The sequence below is a fragment of the Ambystoma mexicanum genome, chromosome 5q (assembly GCF_040938575.1).
Source record: "Ambystoma mexicanum isolate Mex_15411 chromosome 5q, UKY_AmexF1_1, whole genome shotgun sequence".
Classification (NCBI taxonomy): domain Eukaryota; kingdom Metazoa; phylum Chordata; class Amphibia; order Caudata; family Ambystomatidae; genus Ambystoma; species Ambystoma mexicanum.
In genome coordinates, this window is record NC_090933.1 from 1,292,331,581 (window position 1) to 1,292,351,751 (window position 20,171).

The window sequence follows — 20,171 nt, forward strand, 5'->3', positions numbered from 1 at the left end:
CCATTAGCCATTAAGCAGTACAATCCCACGGTTGTATACAAATTGTTCGTTTTACAACTGTTCGAATTACAATTGACCTTTTCACAATTGACCGAATTGTGAAGGTCAATTGTAACATATATGTGGGGGGAAACCCCCCACCCAATGCCAAACCCCCCAAAACCCCTATATATATATATATATATATATATATATATATATATATATGGTCAATTGTGAAAAGGTCAATTGTGACCCTTTAAATTCGGTCAATTATTCATTCGAACAATTGTAAACGAACAATTTGGGTAATACCCAATCCCACTGGGCAATGTCGCCTGAATACTTACTACGTGGGGGACCCGGAATTTGTGGAAGATCTGTCCACTGTGAGAAACCTGACGGTGTTCTCCCACCTACTCCCCGTGATCCTCTATTCAGGTGGCCAGGGAAGGGCCATCGCTTTTGAATCCTGACCCTGGGGCGGTGGAGGATCACCTGGGTGGAGGGTCACGGGGGATTGGGAATGCCCACGGGTGAGACATGGTATTCCCCCTCTGCCCAATACACCTTAAAACCCTCTCCCTCAGCTTTTATGGTATATTTCCAATCCGATTCCCTATCCCCTCCCCATTTCCAACAAGTACTGGGACGAGGAAGAGGTGACAGGGAACAGTGAAGATTACCCTTAGACATAACAGTGAGAAACAGAGAGAGGCCTACCACATTGCTCCACTAAGCTCTCCCACTAATAGAGTGGGTGAAGGTCAGGCAGTTTACCTTAACCATTATAACTTGACTCCACTTGACCCTCAGGGTATAAAAGGTGTGGTTTTGCCAAAGAAGATGAGCGAGCTGGGGTTGCTGGTTGGAATGTGGAGACTGTAGCACGAGAAGCCTGTAAAGTCCGGAGGAGAGCGGGACGCCGAGACGGTGACCCTGTGTGGCTGGAGGGTTTCAGCGTGGCGAGGGAGCCGTGTCTCCATAGAGCCAGAGTGAGGCGAGTTGCGAATTATTGGCCGTGGCAAGCCAGTGATCGTTCCCCTGTGACATATGCCGGTCCTTGGGGTCTCTGAGGGGCAGGTGGTGAGACTCCGACTTTAGCCCACAGATCCCAACAAGCTGCTCGCCAGCATCACACTATCTGGGTGAGTTTCATAGCAGGAGAGAGAGAAACCCAGTGGCGTGCGTGTGGCTGGAGCGGGAGCAGAAATTTGAAAGTGGAAAGCGGCACAGAAAAAGGAAAGCAAGGAAAACAAGGTGCACGAGCGGCACAAAGATAGGGAAAGACAGAAGAGAGAGTGCGAGTGGCCCAAAAGCAGAAGAGAGGACGCAAGCGACCCGAAAGCAGAAGAGAGGGCGCGAGACTCCAGAAAGCAGAAGAGAGGGTGCGAACGACCAGAAAGCAGAAGAGAGGGTACGAGCAACCAGATAGTAAGAAAAGAAGGTGCAGGGGTGCACAACAAAGTGAAAAAAAGTGTGCTAGGGGAGCAACAAAGCAAGAGGAGGGTGCAAGAGGCACAGCAACGAGAAAGAAGGTGCAAGAGTGCACTGCAAAATGGAAAGAAAGGGGAAAGTGAAACAAGACGGAAGAAAAGATACAAAGCATGAGGAGAGCGGTCAGAAGAGTGGTCGCACAGGTATCAGCATTTTCAAAAATCTCTGACACTGACCCATGGAACGAACTGTGTGAGCTTTTGTGTGAAACGAGAGGGGCCTAAGCTTGGGGAAGGGAACCCAGAGAGGCCTGCAGAGACATTTTGAACCTGTGCAGAAGAGGCCTGGACTTGGCGGAAGGGAATCCTGAGAGGCCTGACAAGAACTGTGGAACTGGAAGGAGTAAGGCTTGGGGAAGGGACCCCCAGTTGACCCAGAGACATTGTGAACTTTATTTGCTGCAACCCTTTTTGGGTTGAACTATCTTTTTGAAACTGGCACAACTACAACTGATGGTAAGGCCACCTGAAATCATTCTTGGTTTACATTTCTTTTTGAGCCACCATTTCTTTTTTTCAGAAAACCCCAAAACACATTTTGTCTAAGAGTGAGGGCAAGCATAGGTTTTGACACAGACAGACTTTGGTTTTGGACTTCGACGGCCCTTGAGAAACACCAGTTCAGGAAACAGCACCTTTAGAGTTAGAGCCAGTTAGGCATTACACCAACCCAAGAAAATTTGACATTAAAGGTTTTCAAACTTACTTTTGAGTCTGTGTCTCTCTCGATACCATATCTGTATCACACCACCAAAACAGAGGAATATTTCACTATGAATGCAGGGACTGTCGACAGCCCAGTTATCATGGGAGGGCTACAAATCAGTACTGCAGGGAGAGGCGCTGTTATTGGTGGTGGCTAGGTGCAAGAAGCACACAAAGGCGGTAGAGGCGGCAGAGAGGGCAGTGTGACGAGCAGAGGGGGAGTTCCTTGCCTCTGGGTCACCAGAAGCGAGGACAGGGTGGACTACGACGCAGGAGACAATGCGCAATGTGGCCCTAGATAATGCCAAAGATGCACACTGGGCTAGGCGGAGCCAAATACACGAAGAAGAGGACAAGGCGAGCACAATTTTAGCCTTGCTGGAGAGGAGGGACAGGGGGAGCGGGCATGTGCAGGTCATACAGGAAGGCCCAACGGGGGGAGTTGACCGAAGACTCAGACATTGCAGGTGCGTTTGCCCAATTTTAGGAGACACTTTATAACCTCTCAAGAGGGGTGTTGGCGGCAGGGGGGGTCTGATACGCCAAGACTCACAGCAGAAGAGGCATGGTGGCAGACATTTCTGAGGAAGAGATCTCCACAGGACTAGCGCAGCTGCAGATGCTTAAAATTTCGGGACCGAACGGGTTCCCGGTGGAAGTGACTGGGGGAGTGAGTGGTCGGACCGCTGCACAGCCTCTTCACGCAGTGCAGGCAGGATGGGTGTCTCCCACCGCATCTCAGAAGGGCAAGCATAGTGGTCCTCACAGAGCCTGGTAAACCACCAGAACAGTGTGCCTCCTACAGGCCGATATCTTTGATAAACAGAGAGGCCAAGATCCTCACCCGGTTCTGGATAATCGCTTACTGGGGGTGATTGGTTCTCTGATTGCCCTCCAGATCCACAGAAAGGGACCTGCGCAGGGTACAATTCACCATAGGTTTGGCTGACGAGACACCAGATCCACTGGCTCTCCTTGCAATAGACTTTGAAAGGGCGTTCGACTCAGTGAGATGGGATTCGCTTTGGGAGATTGTGGGCCTTATGGGGCCTGGGTGAACTTCTTGTCCTGGGTCCGCCTGCTCTACACTTCTCCTGAAGTGACAATTAGAGTGAATGAAGTCTCTTCTCAGACCTCTCCCTCGGGCGGGGCACACCACAGGGATGCCCCCTCTCCCCACCATTGTTCACAATGGCTATAGAGCAACTCGCGATTCAACTCAGAATAAGCCCGGAATAGGAGGGATTTAAATGGTTCGGGGGGGGGTGGTGGGTGAAAGGGTCTCACTCTATCTCCTAATCTATATGAGCAACCCAGCGTTATTGTGCCGGGTCGTTAACCGTATGCTAACGGCATACCAAGGTTTTAGCAGGCTTAAAATAAATGTCCAAAAATCGGTCTTTTTCTGTTGCCGGGGTAGGGGGTTGTGAAGGTGCGATCCCACTGGATTGCCCGGACGTGATTGTGACCTCAGCCTTCAAATAGTTGGGTATTCACCTGAGTCCGAGCCTATCAGATTTCTCCCGGCTTAATCTCTCCCCCATTGTGTAAAGGTTTGCACTGGACATAACGCACTGGCAAACCCTCCCACTGACTTTGTTGGGTCAGGCGGCTCTCTTTAAAATGATCACGCTTCCCAAATGTCTTTATGTCCTATAGAATGCCCTGCTCCCAATTCCTAGAAAAGGTTTCACAGAAATGAAGGATCCCTACGTGGGTTACTCTGGGGAGGGAAACACCCGCGGGTGGCACTGAAGACACTGCAACGGTTGGTATGCAAAGGGGGCATAGGTTTGCCCAATTTTCTACGGTATTACTGTGCACAGTTAGGGGTAGTAAATGACTGGCTGCATAGGTACCCAGCACCTCCTCACATTGCGATCCAGCATGGCTGGTTGAAGGGACGCCCCCCTAGACAGGTATTGTATGGGGAGGTGAGGAACAGAGTTTCAGATATGGGTGGAAGGACATTGGATGGGGTGGCAGACCGACCCTGGATCAACCCATCTGGCATAACCCACACCTGTCTGAATTGCTTAAGGTGGGGCACTCCGGGAGCTGGTAGGCAAAAGGGACTGTTGCCCTAGCAGATGTGATACATGAGGGTCCGACTCTGCTCATTCGAGATGCTACACGAAAAATGCGGCCTACTGGGAATGGAATGGTTTAGATATGTGCAAATGGAGAAATCCAGAAGAGCTCACCCGTGGAGGCTAACTTATTCCCAGCAGGTATCCCTTCCAAGGTAACATCCACACTGTACCAAGTGATCACGGCCTTCAGCAACAGGGAAGTGATCTGCCTGAAGGAGAGATGGGAGCGGGATTTGGGGCTGTTGGAACCAGAAGAGTGGGCAGAGGCTCTAATGTTTCCAGGGGAAGTTGGAATTGCAGCCAAGCTTGGGCTAATACAATTTAATATACTCCACCAGGTGTACTACTCTCATACTGATATGATATGATATGATATGGCATTTGTAACGCGCCTATACACAAGTGTTTCGGCACTGGCCAAATGGGGCATTGTTGGGAGTGACGCATGTCTCAGATGTGGAAGGGAGGGCAGCACCTTTTATCACATACTGTGGGACTCCGCACAGATGCAAGTCTTCTGGGGGAGACATATGCGTAAACTGTCCACCGTAATGGGCACTCAAGTACCCCTGGAACCGAAGTTGCCTCTGCTGGGGATATGGGAAGAAGCCAGGTTCATGAAACACAAAAAATCGTTTTTGGCGGGAAAAATGGGGCTTGCTAAGAGGATGATTGCAGCACCCTTGGGCTCTGCAGAGAGCCCAAAGCTGAGCCGATGTTCGTCCCTTGAGAGTAGAGAATACAAGGCGAGGGGTTGGCCCCAAACATTTTTGAAGATATGGGGCAGATGGGTGGGGGTGGCTGAGGGTGAATGGAAGTTTGCTTTTTGTTTAAACCCCAGACCCTTAAGACTGTACAATATTGCCCGCTGACATCCTCTGATTTATTATGTTATTGCACTTATGTTACCCTGTTTGTTTTTTGTTTTCTCTGTTATTTCAAAACAAATAAAAAGTTGTGATTAATAAAGGAAGACAATCATATCGGTCCCTGTGTTGAATGACATATGGGATGATAGCTTGGCAGTCATGAAGGCTCCAAATACCACGTCTGCTAAGAGTGACTGGCTGGAGAAGAAATATCAGGTTCCAGATTCGGCCCCCAGGTGCCTCAGATCTCAGCCTTCTCCAGACTCGGTGGTATCGGCCGCAGCCAGGAAGAGGTCCTCCAACCCCTCTTCGTCATCCATGGTGTGTCTGGACCAGGAATGCAAGAAGCTTGATGCTGCAGGGAAGCGCATCATCACAGCAGCTTCCACCATCAAGGCTGCCAATGCCCTCGCCATCCTGTCACGGTAAAACAGGGAGCTGTGGTACAAGCTGGGGCCCATCCTTGACTGCCTCCCTGATAACAATGCTACACAACATTTGCCTCAGGAGGAATGTGCCACTACACCCTGACGCGCACAGGCCACACCCAGAGGAAGATGCACAGGATGACCATGTAGCAGGAGCCAGAGCAGACACTCACAGGGATGACGTGAGGGAAGGGAGATAGGCACGGTAGGCACTAATAGACAATTACTTCTAGGACGATCAACTGACTCAGTCCACTACCATCACAGTGTGGATAATGTGCACAAGAACACACACATGAATGTCCTTGCATAATTGAAGTTCAACTGATTTTTTATGTAACTTGTTTGATCAACAATCCCCCTTCCACAACACCCCAGCACACAATATCCCCTCCCTCCACACTCCCTCAGCACCCCAGCAAACAATCCCTCCTCCCGCACCCCCAGCGTGTCCATAGCAAGGCCACTGAGGCCAACAATAGTCATGGCATTTACGATGGCCTTGCCCTCTTCTCCCGAGTCCCAGCGTCCGGTGAATGCATTCGCTGCTGGCGCAAGCCCGCAGCTTAGTGATGCCGTGCATGCAGTGACTACACTCCTTGTCCTTGTATTGTCGCGTGCCATCCTCCTCGTGGCCCCATGGATTGCATCACGGATGGCCTGCATGTGCTCAGAGTGTATGTTGGTGATAGCCTCCATCTGCCTCTGCCTTGCTTCCATGTCCTCAAGTCTCTGCATGACCATGAACAATGTGGCCAAAGGCTGGGATGGAGAAGGGGTATGTTGCCTGGATGGGCTATTATATGATGTGATAGGTTATTTATAACGCGCTAAATACCCAGAGGTTTCTAAGCGCGGACTCAGGGATCGAACCCGTGTTGCTCCGTATCGTCTTGCTTCCAAGGCGAGCACGTTGCTGCTGAGCTGTCTTCCCGCTGCCAACAGGGGAGCTATAGGAGGGGATGTGCGTGTCTGGTTCGGGTGAGTGTGTGCGCCAACGGCGTGGTGGGCTCTGGCTGCGCTCTCTGACTTGAGCTGGGCTCTCAGGTGTGGTGGGTAGTTGACCTGGGGTTGGGAGCACTGCTGCATGGTGGCTGTCACTGCTGCTGCTCTACCCTTGTACCTCCAGAGACATGGTTTGCAGTGGTGTATCCTCTCTGGCGGTGTGGACTGCCACAGTGGTGTCGTCAATGGCAACTGTCATGAAGGCTCCAAATACCACGTCTGCTAAGCGTGACTGGTTGGAGAAGAAATACCAGGTTCCAGATTCGGCCCCCAGGTGCCTCAGATCTCAGCCTTCTCCAGACTCTGTGGTATTGGCCGCAGCCAGGAAGAGGTCCTCCAACCCCTTAAATGGAAACAAACTTTTTTTTGTTTTTTTCAATTTTCTTTTCTTCCAAACCGGCCCAGGCATGGTCAGAAACCGGCCCCCACTCCCCAGGGATGATTTTGGCCCAGCCACGGGCCGAAAGGCCGAGGGCCCAATCCGACCCTGCCGCACACTTGTGATACAGCGCTATTTGTGCCACAGGTCCCAGCGGTAACACTATTTCCTCTCAGTGGAAATAGTGCCTGCTTACCACCCAACTCGTGATGAGACCAAGGGCCTCATTACGAGTTTGGAGGTAGCCAAGCCCTTAATATGGGCATGGCTACCCCCAAACCCGGGTCTGGGATCCCTGAATGGGGAAATACCGGGCCATTCCGACCTAGGAGGGCCCGGTTTTCCCCATTCAAGGAACCCGGACCCGGTACATCCCCATTCCCATTTGAGCCCCCATAGGGCTCAATGGGAATGGGGAGCATACTAACAACGGGCCTGTTAATGATGGGCCCGTTGTTAGCATGCTGGGCCGCTCGCGGGTCCCGCTCAGGACGTCTGGTAAAACCAGGCATCCTGAGCGGGTCCCGCGAGCGGACCGCGTAATGAGGCGGTAGGGGGTTAACGGCGCTTGCAGCTCTACCAGTGCCGTTAACCCCCTACCGCCAGGTTTGTAATGAGGCCCTTAGAGTGGTCTCTCCATGGTGACCCAGACCATGCTTTATTATTAGGAAAGCATGCACGGGGGAATCTTTACAATGCAAGCAGACAGGGGGCTTGTGTACGCCCCTCAATCAATTCCCAGTCACAGGCTATCCACGGGCTTCTTACCTACTGACACTTGAACTCTGGCTTATTGCAATGATCACCAAATCTTACCAAGATTGCCCCTCACTTTGTTTTTTGGCTCTCTATTGTAATCCTTCCCCCTTTTGGGACAATGATATATTTATATAGCGCTTTCGCTAAAGCTCTTTACAGAGAACATGCCCATGCTTGTAACTTGGCATCTGCAGTTGAGCAACAATGATTTGTCTTTAACTAATTCAGTAGTGTCTCAAAATCTCAGGTTTGACTAAGGAAGGACAGGATTGGTTGTGTGTTGAACCAGCATTGAAAACATTTATGCCCATAAAACAAGGCCTGTCTCAGTCCTAGCCTTCATTCTATCACTATCTCATCATGGAATGCCTGTGGATTAAATAATCTTAATAAATGCTTTTACAATCCAGGTTCCTTGGACAAATGTCAGATTCTTATGTTCCTGGAAACAATGGGCATTTCCCATTTTCAACATAGAGGCTGTGTGACCTTTACTTTTCCTGCCACACAAGCAGAACCAGGCCGACCAAGCGGGGGGTTGGCAATAGCAATTGATATGAATTTAAAAATGGCAACTCAACTAATGTATTCATCGGATGATCTTTTAGCTGTATCTATCAAATCTTTGGAAGAAATGGTTGATTCTGTTAATTTGTTACTGGAACCCAGCTAAATACAAACTGAAGGGATTTCTCCAGAATGTTTCAGATTTACTGGAGAGCTGGGTTATTGCATACCCTGATTGTTTAATTATTGTGGGTGGAGACTTCAATTGTGATTGTTTGGAGGGGGCCAAAACTAATGTAGGCTCTATGTTATGTCCCACGATTTCTTTAAGTGCTCAAAGAGGAAGAATTTGGAAGCGGTTCCTCTCTGAATGTGAGGTACATCAGCTAGGGGGTGTGTTAAGTCAGGAGATATTCCTTGACAAGTAACCAGAATCCTGACTTCAAGTCGTTGAACTCGTCGTGTAGAGGACAAATTCTTTCTGTCAATGTACCCAACAGAGATGTAGAAAAAACTCTCTGACCAGTCAATTGACCAAAAGATGAGTGTCAATGAACCCAAGAGAGATGTAGCAGAAACTCTCTGACCAGTCAATTGACCAAGTGATGAGAGGACGTCACGGGAACCAGTCAACCTGTAAAGGAACCGTATATTAGTGGCAGAAGACAACTTGAATAGCAATGCTCAAACAAGCCCACCTCAAGTACCTGAAAATAGACTATAGTAGACTGACTGGCAATTCAGAAAGGAAGGTGGCGTCAGATTTCTAAGGGGACAAGAATAACCAGTAAGTAACTGGAACCATACAATGACCAAAAAGAGAATCAGAAAGAAAGGAACAGTCTTACCGGATGAGAGTTTCCCAGGAAGTTCCAAATAAACTGAAGAAACCAATGAAGCGCCGGAGTGATCCAGAAGCAATGCGATCCACCTACCCACCGCCGGCACGAGGACGCCTAAACAAGAATCCAGCAAACAGCAATGTCCACTGAAACCGACGGCACGCGGACGCCTAGTATAAAGTCTTCAGTTCCAAGGGGAAACGAGGAAGTCCGTAGAAATGTTCCAGTAGCAGCAGAATGAAGGACGTAGATGGTAGCACCAGCCAAAAACTTGACAAGGAGAGATCCGTGAAATGTTCCAAGAGTCGAAAACCATGCGGGCAAAAATCGAACAGACGTCCGTGATCCGTAACAAATCCAAAAAAGCAGTTCCGAGGGTCGAGACAACAACAAGAGGGTACAGAAACAGGAATCCAGTAGGCGGTCCGGGTCAAAACACAGAATACAACAGGAGTAAGGTCAGATACGTAGCGGCAAGAGAAATAACAATTTCAGAAGCAGCGAGTAGCGGGGAGGTGGGGTATAAGAAGGAAAAACAAAAAGTCACGTGAGGTTCTAAGGATGTGTAAAGACACGTGACCTCAGGTACGCAGAGCGACTGCGTTTCCATGGCAAAGACCAGCGCTGCTTCAGATACACCGAACGGACTGGCTGAGCAAACTTCCGTGTTCTGAAGCAGCGTCTTCGTGACAAAAGCGAAGGAACCCCAGGTGTGGAAAGCAAACGAGTATGAGAGGAAAGATTGCCAGTATGCCTCCCTGATTTACGAATCCTGACAGGGTGCCTATTAGATCTGTCCCGCCCATGCATACATGGCATAGGGGTAACCTCCATTCGAGAACTGACTATTTTTACGTTTCATGTTCAGCTAAGACCAACTGTGGACCTCTGTATGTTCGTGATCCACATTTGGGGGACCACTTGATTCTGGAGTTCACTCTCACAACTGGAGTACCAGTATTTGAACATAATCCAGCTCTTGCCTTTTTATCATTTGATTGACCAGGAATCTCATTGAAATGGAATAAAAGCCTACCAGATAAATGCACTTGCCTGTTAAGATCGGATGTAGCCTCATCTGAGATGATGCTTAATTCAGATTGGTCTTCCTCGGAGAGAGCTACTACTATAACTGAGATAGTGTTGCTTTGCTTAAAGAGGATAGCTGGTTCGACCATGGCCACCTCTAAGAAATTAGGCTTACATGCCTTTGATGTTAAACTTCATGCTTCTAAACGACTCAAAAACAGGCAAATAAGAAATTTACCGAAGCAAGGCCTTACTCAGGCACAATATGTTGAGATAAAAAGACATATTTACCAGATTCATAAGAACTTTATTAAATCAATTAAAATAGATGTCATATTAAGGATAATCATGTAGTACTTGCACATCTTTGCAATCATAACATGGGAGCATTTTGGGCTACCATCAATAAAACCATAGGACATTTTCGGGGTAGCATGGAGTCTCAGGTTTCTGAAGATACGTGGGTAACATTTTTCACAGATAAATCTAAATCGCTGCCTACATTTGCTAGTGGCTGCACACCGCAAGCGGCAAACTGAGGAGATCGCTCAGGCAGAGAGTCGGGTGGTCAGGCGGGAGGAACACGCCGCACATAAAGCCCTGATAACGGCCCAAGAGGTCTTGAGGAACACCTCCCTGGATATCGCTCGGACGGCCCATTGGTCGCTCCGGAGCCAGATTTATGAGCAGGGAGACAAAGTAAGCAAAACCCTGGCCTGTATAGAGGGATGGGAATCAAGTAAGGGGCAGGTACGGGCCATTCAAGTGAACGCGGGGGAAATGCTGACGGATGACTCCGATATCACGGAGGCTTTTGCTAACTACTATGAATGATTGTACTCCCTTCCCCCCCAGCGGCAAGACCCGCATTAGACACCCCGAACTTCCTTGATTCAATCACAATTCATCGGCTCTCTAGACAACAGGCAGTGCAGCTAGACCCTGAGATTACTGAGGAAGAAGTTGGGGAAGCATTGATGCAGCTCCAATCAGATGCCTACCTGGGCATACGGGTCAGCTTGACGCAGGATGATTTCTTTACACTTAACCTACAACCGTTGGTGGACAGAATCATGAATAACGTTTCGCACTGGCAGTTTCTTCCACTATCGCTATTGGGGAGGGCGGCATTGTTTAAAATGATGACGCTCCCAAGGTTCCTCTATGTCTTGCAGAACGCCCCCTTGCCCATCCCCATAGAAACCTTTGTAGCCATTGATAAGATTCTACGCACACTGCTCTGGGGTGGGAAACAACCCTGCATCACGCTCAGAATTCTCCAATGCTCAGTATGGGAGGGTGGCATAGGATTACTGAATATTTGCATCTACTACTGGGCCACACAGGTGGGGGCAGTAAATGAATGGCTGCACGGCAGTCCAAGGCTCCCGCACATCCGGGTAGAACTGAGCGATAGCAACTCTTTCCACCCTCCAGATACTGTATGGTGGCAAAAAAAGCCTGATAGGGGTATCAAGAAGGTCACTCCACACCCTCCGAGTTTGGAAGGAGGCACACCGACATATAGGATGGGGGGGGCAGACCAACACTGACCAGCCCTTGTGGCACAACACATACCGCCCCGACATACAGCGAATGGGATACTTCAGAACCTGGGAGAGGGGGGAGTCTATGCACACTGGCGGATATCATTCAGGAGGGGCGACTGGTAGGCTTCAAAACCCTTAAAGGGAAATATGGGCTGCGACCTATGGACCGCTTTAGAAACACACAGCTTACGCATGCCATCAACATGAACCTTGCTGACGTACCCGCCTGCTCCCCTCTAGAAACAAATGTTCTCCCGGACCACATTCCTCCCAAAGTCACCTCCACTCTCTATCAGGCGCTCAACTCCTTTGGCACTAGGGAACTTACAAAACTGAAAGAAAAATGGGAAAATGACCTAGGTACATTACAGGTGGAAGAATGGGTAGAGGCGTTGATGTTCCCCCGAGAAATAGGTATTGATGCCATGTTGAGACTGATACAACTCTGAATATTACACAGGTCATACTACTCCAGAACAATGACGGCTAAATGGGGCAGAGCTTATAGTGGAGAATATCTCCGATGTAAAAGGCACCTTTTTCCACATGGTTTGGGAGTGCAGAGTATTACAGGAGTTCTGGGCGGCGTTCATCACTAGACTCTCCTTGATAATGGGATCCCCAGTACCAAGGGATCCAAAACTGATACTGCTGGGGGTGTGGTGAGAAACAGACTTCACCAAATATGAAAAAGCATTCCTAGCGGTGGTGCCTGGAGCTCTGCAGATAAAATGTGCATAGACCGATGGTCCAACGAAGTGGGCAGATGTGCCTCCCTGGAACAACAGATTTACACCGCAAGGGGGTGCCCTCGGAAATTCCGGAAAATATGGGGGAAGTGGAGGGAATAGGGACTGAGTTCGGAACACTCTTCCTACCCCTCTGTCCCCCCGTAGTCTGAGAACCTTGGCGCTCCATGTATGTTTTATATTATTTACTGTCTATATTGTTTTCTTATGACCCTGCTGCTTGTGCTGCCAATGTACATTCATATTGTTTTTGTTTGTTTTGTAAAACTTAATAAAAAGAGTTATAAAAAAAGAGAAAGGGGGGGGGGAATACCCTGGATGCCACAAATTATAGGCCCATAGCTTTAACTGATGCCTCATCTGAAATCTTCGCATTATTGGTTCTTAGGGATTTGGAAAAGATTATAAAACACTCAGCCCTTCTTATCACGGTTCCAAGTTGGTTTTCGAAAGGAGATGGGTACTCGATTAGATGCCACCATATTAGCTCATCTCTTGAGAACCGTTAAGCATAGTCACTTGGGTCCAATCTAAATAGCATCATTAGACCATTAGACATGACATCAGCCTTTGACAGTGTGATTAGATCTGTAATATGGAATAAACTGCTGAGTTATACATTCCTTGGAGCTTGGTGCAGCTTGTGGCGGTAATACATCGGAACACATTAATTCGAATCGCCCGTCAAGGCGCCCTCACGAGTTCCATTCCCACTTTCACAGGGGTTAAACAGGGTTGTACATTGGCTTCCACTCTGTTCAACCTCTATTTGAGTGGTATTGATAAATTATGGAATGGCTGCAAAATAACACTAGTTAGACTAGGGAGATTAAGATTACATTTGTTGGCTTTTGCAGACAATCTTATCTTTTTTGATACGACTACCTTTGGCATGCAGATCAAATTAAATATGTTTTTACAATATGTAGTGGCAAATCATTTGCAGGCTAATGCCCTTAAATCAAAAATTGTTGTTTTCTCAAAAACTCTTAAAGTTAAAACTATGAATTGGACTATAGGTACTGTGAGAATTGAGCGAATTTTTGGAATTATGGTACTTGGGCTATAATCTATGCAACTCCGCTTCTATGGGTATGTGGAAGAATTCTCTGTTTGAAAAATGTCGACCTCTTTTATCACACATACAATGCCTATATGATATGATATGATATGATAGTTTATTTATATAGCGCCTATACACAATGTGTTTCAAAGCGCTTCAAGGCAAGGGAGGGAACAAGGGAAAATACAATGACATTCTTACAGGCCATGAACAGTAAGGATGTGAAATTAACTATCGTACTCGGCCTGACGACATTTCAGATAGTGCAAGAGCTAAGACATAGATAAGGAAGGGAGGGGCAGAGTGGGAAGGAAATGGAAACAGACAGGCGACTACCGTAATAGGCCTCACAACATTTCTGGTAGAGCCGGAGGAAAACAAAAGGTGAGGGAGAGGGGTGCAGAAAGGTAGGGGAGGAACAAAACAAGCGACTATCATACTAGGCCTGACGACATTTCAGATAGTGCTTGAGGGGTTGTGGGGAGGAAAAAAACAGTAAGGGGAGGGGGGAGGAGACAGACGAGGTTGCTATCAAGCTGGGTCCAGGGACAATTCTGATAGAGTAAGTGCATAGAAGAAAGTAAGGGGAGGAGATAGGATAAGGGAGAAGGGAAAGGAGGAGAGGACAGAGCGTTAGCAGTCAAAAGAGTGGAGAAGCAAGAGGGGAGAGTGAATACTATTGCAGAAGTCAGTAGTAACACATAATGTTGCAAGCCAGGATACAAGATGAAGATGGGATCAGCATGATTCAGGGCCACCATGAGTACAAGATGCAAAGGAAATCCAGCATGAGAGTTGAGAAAGGGTGACGCACCGTGAATGAATGAAGTCCACAAAAGTGAAATCCAGCATTGGCCACAAGACGGTGATGGGGAATCCAGAATTTATCAGGACAGACTCCTGCAGAAGTAGGCCGGAGGGGGGGGGGGCAGTGTAGAAGAATCAAGCAAAACAGGCAACACCTGTGTGCGAGAATGGTGGGGTTACAAGGGAACATCACGGGGGGACAGAGGGAGTAACACATGTTGGTGCATGCTTACCTGCTGTCTGAGCAGGGGGTCGGGCCCTTGAACCTCCTGGTCCTTACAGGTCCAAACAGGAATTGCCCTTTTCTTCATCTTCCTTTTGCTTTAGACGCCCGAGAGAGAACCACCCTTGATCTAATAGTTAAAAGCAGGAAGGAAGAGGCAGAGCTAAGAAGGTGGGTGGTGCTTAGGCCAGGTGACCTAGATCAACTTGCACCTGCTCCCCATCTGCAAAGGAAAAGAGGCTGGAGGGCTCCTTAAGTAGGGAAATAGAGCGGCAAGCAGGAAGGCACCAGGTGGGCGGGGATTGCTAAGTGGTGAAAAAGAGGGGCAGGCAGGAAGGCACCAGGTGGGCGGGCTTAGGCCAGGTGACCTAGATCCACTTGCACCTGCTCCCCATCGGCAATGGAAAAGAGGCTGGAGGGCTCGATAAGTAGGGAAATAGAGCGGCAAGCAGGAAGGAACCAGGTGGGCGGGGCTTGCTAAGTGGTGAAAAAGAGCGGCAAGCAGGAAGGCACGAGGTGGGCAGGGCTTGCTAAGTGGTGGAAAAGAGCGGCAGGCAGGAAGGCACCAGGTGGGCGGGGCTTAGCCCAGGTGACCTAGATCCACTTGCACCTGCTCCTCATCTGCAATGGAAAAGAGGCTGGAGAGCTCCTTAAGTGGTGAAAAAGAGCGGCAAGCAGGAAGGCACCAGGTGGGCGGGGCTTGCTAAGTGGTGAAAAAGAGCGGCAGGCAGCAAGGCACCAGGTGGGTGGGGCTTAGGCAGGTGACCTAGATCCAATTGCACCTGCTCCCCATCTGCAGAGGAAAAGAGGCTGGAGGGCTCCTGCAAGGATGTGCAAGCTTTCACTGATAGCACTTTAAAATTACTATTGATTGAAGATGAAGCCTATTTTACTTTATGGTTTAGATATGTGTCTGTTGGATCTGGGCGATTTTCTTTAACAGCTTGTAGCGACTGGTTTGGAAAGAGGTGCTGCTTTTTTCTTGTTCTCTGCCAAACGCCATCATTAGGCATGAGCTTGGATTTATCTCCCTAAGTACTAGACATCTATGGAAGCAGCTCCTAAACTTTGCTAACTTTCTAAATCTGCCTTGTAATCCGTTGTATGTTGGTGCAATCTTCTTATAACTCTGTTAATCAACATAGGCAAAGAATGTGCTTATTCCTCTCCACTATTGAGTCGAACGAAGAGGAACTCATTAACCGTCCTTGTAGAGTAAAGAAAAACTTTATAGTTATGTTTGGAGTAACACAATTGAAACAATTGGAACTTAGAGTCTTCATATGGAATATGCTTTATTCCCTAGGAAAAGGGAACAGTTATACACATATATAAAACATTTCCCTTGTAATAAAGCACACACATTTTATATGCGCTTTCGTCTCAACCAATTTGCTACCAGGGAACAGATGAAGTATTGGGTATCATTCAAAGTGTTGGGTTTAACTACATGTTGTCATTTTTGCAATCATGAATAACAGCTGAAAACATTGAAGCACTGGGAAATTGATTGTCCCCATTTTAGTTTGGTAAGATTAGGTCTTTTTAACTTTGACCCGAAAGCTGAATATGCTCAAAATCCTTTTTGGTCTAGACTCATGTGGGGTGAGAACATAGCACTGGTTTTATCCTTAACTTGGTTTTTAACTGTTATTGGATTACAGACCACAGGGCTGTGAACTCATTGTTGGGATGAACTATTGTAATGGTGTATTTTATTTTTAAGTGGCATATTTGTTCACCATGTGATTTGAATTCAGTAGGGATTGTTCAACCTTTTATGATGTAAAATTGAATAATGTGAGAATATTGTTTTAGATTTTGTAACTTGTGTTTTGAATGATGTTTTTTTTAAAGGTGTATATAAACCAAATACAATTTAAAATGTTTTTTAAAAAAAGAGAACAAATTCACATACAATATCACCAAACCGAAGTGTCGGAAAGGATAAAAAGCTGAGTTGGCATTGCCAGGATTCAAACCTGCAACTTGTAGACACAGATCACAGCAGCGAGCGTCCAACCCGCTGAGCTATCTTACCGGCACCCTCCAGAGCCAAGTCACTGCTCCGAACATCTCAAACACTCACGGCGTGGCACCTTCCATTCTAAATGGGTGTTGCTTGAGAAATTGTATCCATTCACAGCAGACAAATAGGAAGCCCAGTGGAACACATGCATCATGTCTAACGTGCACATTTGAATTGACCCTCATGCCTGTTCATGCCACACACTGGCAATCATTGCTCTATTGCCATTTTAAACAATTCAAACTAATAACTCCCAAAGAGTTGGTAACAAACTCAATCTTTGGGGGTTTTGCTATCCAGGCAGAACTTCACACAGTACATCAATGAATTAAGGATACATAACCCTATTGCAAAGTATCATTTGCATGTGCACCATTCCGACCTTTAAGTCTTTACTATACCCCAAATAAAGCCAAGCAAGAGCAGAATTCCTTGCGAGAAATGAAGGCAAATCTTGGCGCTAACAACATCTGCTCTTAGATACAAACCTTGCTGGCTTCTGCCCAACTCTCCTCGCCACTGCTAAGTCTCTGGGCTCCGATTTACCATAGACTCCAACCTGTTATTCAACATATGTATCAAGAAGAAAGCATGGATCACTTGGAATCAGCTCAGTCTTTTCTGGAGAATCAAAAAGTTAATACCCCACAACAACCAGAGTTCAGCTTGTAGCCCCTTAGCACGTGGACATCCGCAATGCACATTTGACGGGCCTTCCCAACTCCTCACTCGCTCACTCGCTCACCTCAAAACATGCATGCATCTGCACATCTCATCACAGGAAAATACCAATGTGACTACATAACAGCCCCGCTCATGGGGCTTTACTAGTTCTCCCTACTGGCTTGCATGGAATTCAAGTCTCTGTTGATCATTTGTAAGGGCCTCCATACAGGCAAACCTGATAACATGTGGGAGAAACAGCACTTCGGCTGACAAATACTCACAACGCTCCACCCCAATGCGCTGCTCCTTGAACCAGTAAAACATACAAAAGAGGACCAGGACGCAGTCCTTGTCTGGGTAGGCAATGCCAATCTAGAACTCTCCTCACTTGCCCTACATGCTCCAGCCCACTGCTCTGTACCAAGGCTACATTGTATAAATATCCTCAAACTAAAACGTACAATGGAAAACTATGTTAGAAAAATGAAAAATCAAGAATGTGTGTCCTGTGGAAGAATGCTAAAGTACATAGGCCCAAAATGGTAGAATACTCAGAAAGCTCTGAAAACTCATCTTTCCAGGATGGGCTGCACAACTGAGGCAAACCTGAACCCAGATCCCGGTGTCAGGAAACATAAGGAAATGTGCTGAACATTCTGAATGGCTATTACTGTCTGGGCATTTGGAGATTTCTTTGATTGTTTTCAATATATTCAAAATATTCCTTTGTGATGACACCTGTCTATCAAAAGCAGGGCCTCCTAATATGTTTGCCATTTTAAGCTCTAGTGCCAAATGCCATGCCCAGCCCAACTCATCTCAACCTGGAATGCTCTCATTGAGTCGAGCCTGTGCTGTACAGGTGTTGCAGTAAGTACTAGTACTGTGTCTAATGCAGCGTTCTGGTTGGCAGGCGGTGCATGACGCAGAATTGACAGTGGAGTCAGCGCGAGTGACGGCCACAAAAGCAGAAGAAAAGTTGCAAATGATGAGGCTTAGACTTCGGGAACAAGTCCAGAATGGTAGGTGCAAGGTCCTCTTGGGGGGAAAAAAGTTTACCTTTACTTTAAAACATTGAACAGGTACATTGACGTGCACCTGGTGTTCAATTACTTAGCCCATTTTGTGAAATGCAAGGGGTTGGTTTTCTTGTCATTATTTAATTGTTTTGTCATGCAGAAGCATGCTCCCTTGCAGTCATTTTGCAGCATTGAATGTCAATTGAACATAAAACCAGGTGGCCAACTCCTGCAGTGATAGTCCTCAGGATCCTGCATGAGTCAGGAATGGGTATTAACTCACATATGTGCAAATAGCCCCATATACAATCATTCAATTCAAGGTTATTCAATTCAGATTATATATAATTCCTATTCTTATTGCTGACATCTGATTTGCGCTCAAGACTGAAAAGCGATTGTTCTTTTCTTTTTGTAAGGTGGAAAAGGGGAAAAGAAATCAAGAGAAGTTCATTTTTAATCACTTGCACAGCTATATGAATTCTGAAATTAACTCTGCCCTCGAGGTTGGGAAAGGAGAAAAGGGAAACCGCTGAGAAATAGTGACAAAAGTAATACCTGTGTTTAAGCCTTCAAAATAACGCATACCCATATCATGTGACAATGTGAGCGTCAGAGTAGCCTCAGGTGAGAGAAACCTGTTGGTAAATGTGCTGCTATGTTGCAATGCTGTTCATAGAGCCATCACCAGTGTAATGTCTTCCCAAGAGTCATACAAAAGAAAATTCAAACATGGCTTTATTTAAGCCTTTGTGACTGGTGGGGCTGGAATTTCCAGGCATTAGAAGCCAGGAAGCTCGCCTTAAAGGCCAGAGTGAGAGTTTAATTCCTATTCCTGGGTGCTAAAGCTTTTAGCACCCACATTGGCTTTTGTGTTGTTGACATTGGGTATGCCACAGCAGGAGTGTGGTGCACGCCAAAGAGTGCGCTGAACTGTTGTACACAGGAGGGACATTGAGGGAGATAGAATATCCCACCCGCTGTTAATAAATGAGGTGGGCGTGTATGCAGTGTGGCAGTGAGGTGTGGGGAAGTACAGAGAGGAGGTAAAGGAGAGCGGGGCATCAGCACCATGGGTCTCCTGATCAGTCGAACCGTCGGGAAAGAGGAATACGGGTTGATAGTAGCCTCAGTTTCTCCTTCCTGAATGGCTGAGCCAATTCGAAAGTGGTAAAAATGGTTTTAAGTGATGATTAAAAGACACTGGGCCTCATTACAAGGTTGGAGGTAGCCTTGCCAGTAAAACCGGCAATGCTACCTCCAAACTTGCAAGAAAGTCTGGCACCTGCGAATGGGCAATTACCGGGGAATTCCAGCCCCACCGGCCCCAGTAATTGCCCTTTCGCAGGTGCAGGAATCGGGTGATCCCCATTCCCATTGAGACCAATAGGGATCAATGGGGATGCCTGTAGCACCGGCACTGTCCATAACGGTGCCTGTGCTACAGGCATGCTGTGCTCGCGGGTGCCTTTCATTCCTCCAGGTCAGACCTGGCGGAATAAAAGGCACCCACAAGCACAACTCAGAGTTTGCCAGTCCGGATACAACGGTACCGGTAAACTTACTTGTAATGAGGCCCACTGTTATTGAGTGGCCAAAAAATGAGCCACTGCTGCCAATGGAGGGAGCGTTCCCATCGTTATTGCTTTGAGCTTGACATGTTTTAATGAGATCATAACTATTATTGTATAATACTTAATACAATGTAAGCTCAAGGTTGTACAGGCTAATGTGCAAGTCTGAAGGCCATAAGTATAGTTCTGACTTAAGATAGGAATGGACCCAAATTGGGTAGTGCTTGCAATTTCACTGGTTATGTATCAGAAAGCATGCAAGGGAAAAACCCAGAGCAAATCAAAGAGGCGTGCCATCTCTGAATGGATGACACAGGGTAATAGAAAAATGTAAAAGTGGTGAATTCTTAAATAAGATCTCAGATCATGAGTGTGAGATCTAAATGACAGCTGCGAAGAG

The 20,171-nt window shown here is 47.3% G+C and overlaps 1 protein-coding gene across 3 annotated transcripts in view; it reads left to right on the top strand.

Moving 5' to 3' along the window:
* The window catches only part of IQANK1 (IQ motif and ankyrin repeat containing 1), a 1,215,835-nt gene that overhangs the window by 957,708 nt on the left and 237,956 nt on the right, over window positions 1-20,171 (top strand). For all 3 annotated transcript variants that reach the window (XM_069621882.1, XM_069621881.1, XM_069621883.1), the window contains one exon: window positions 18,092-18,200. In XM_069621882.1, the coding sequence (XP_069477983.1) occupies window positions 18,092-18,200 (109 nt within the window). The remainder of the gene's footprint in view (window positions 1-18,091; window positions 18,201-20,171) is intronic.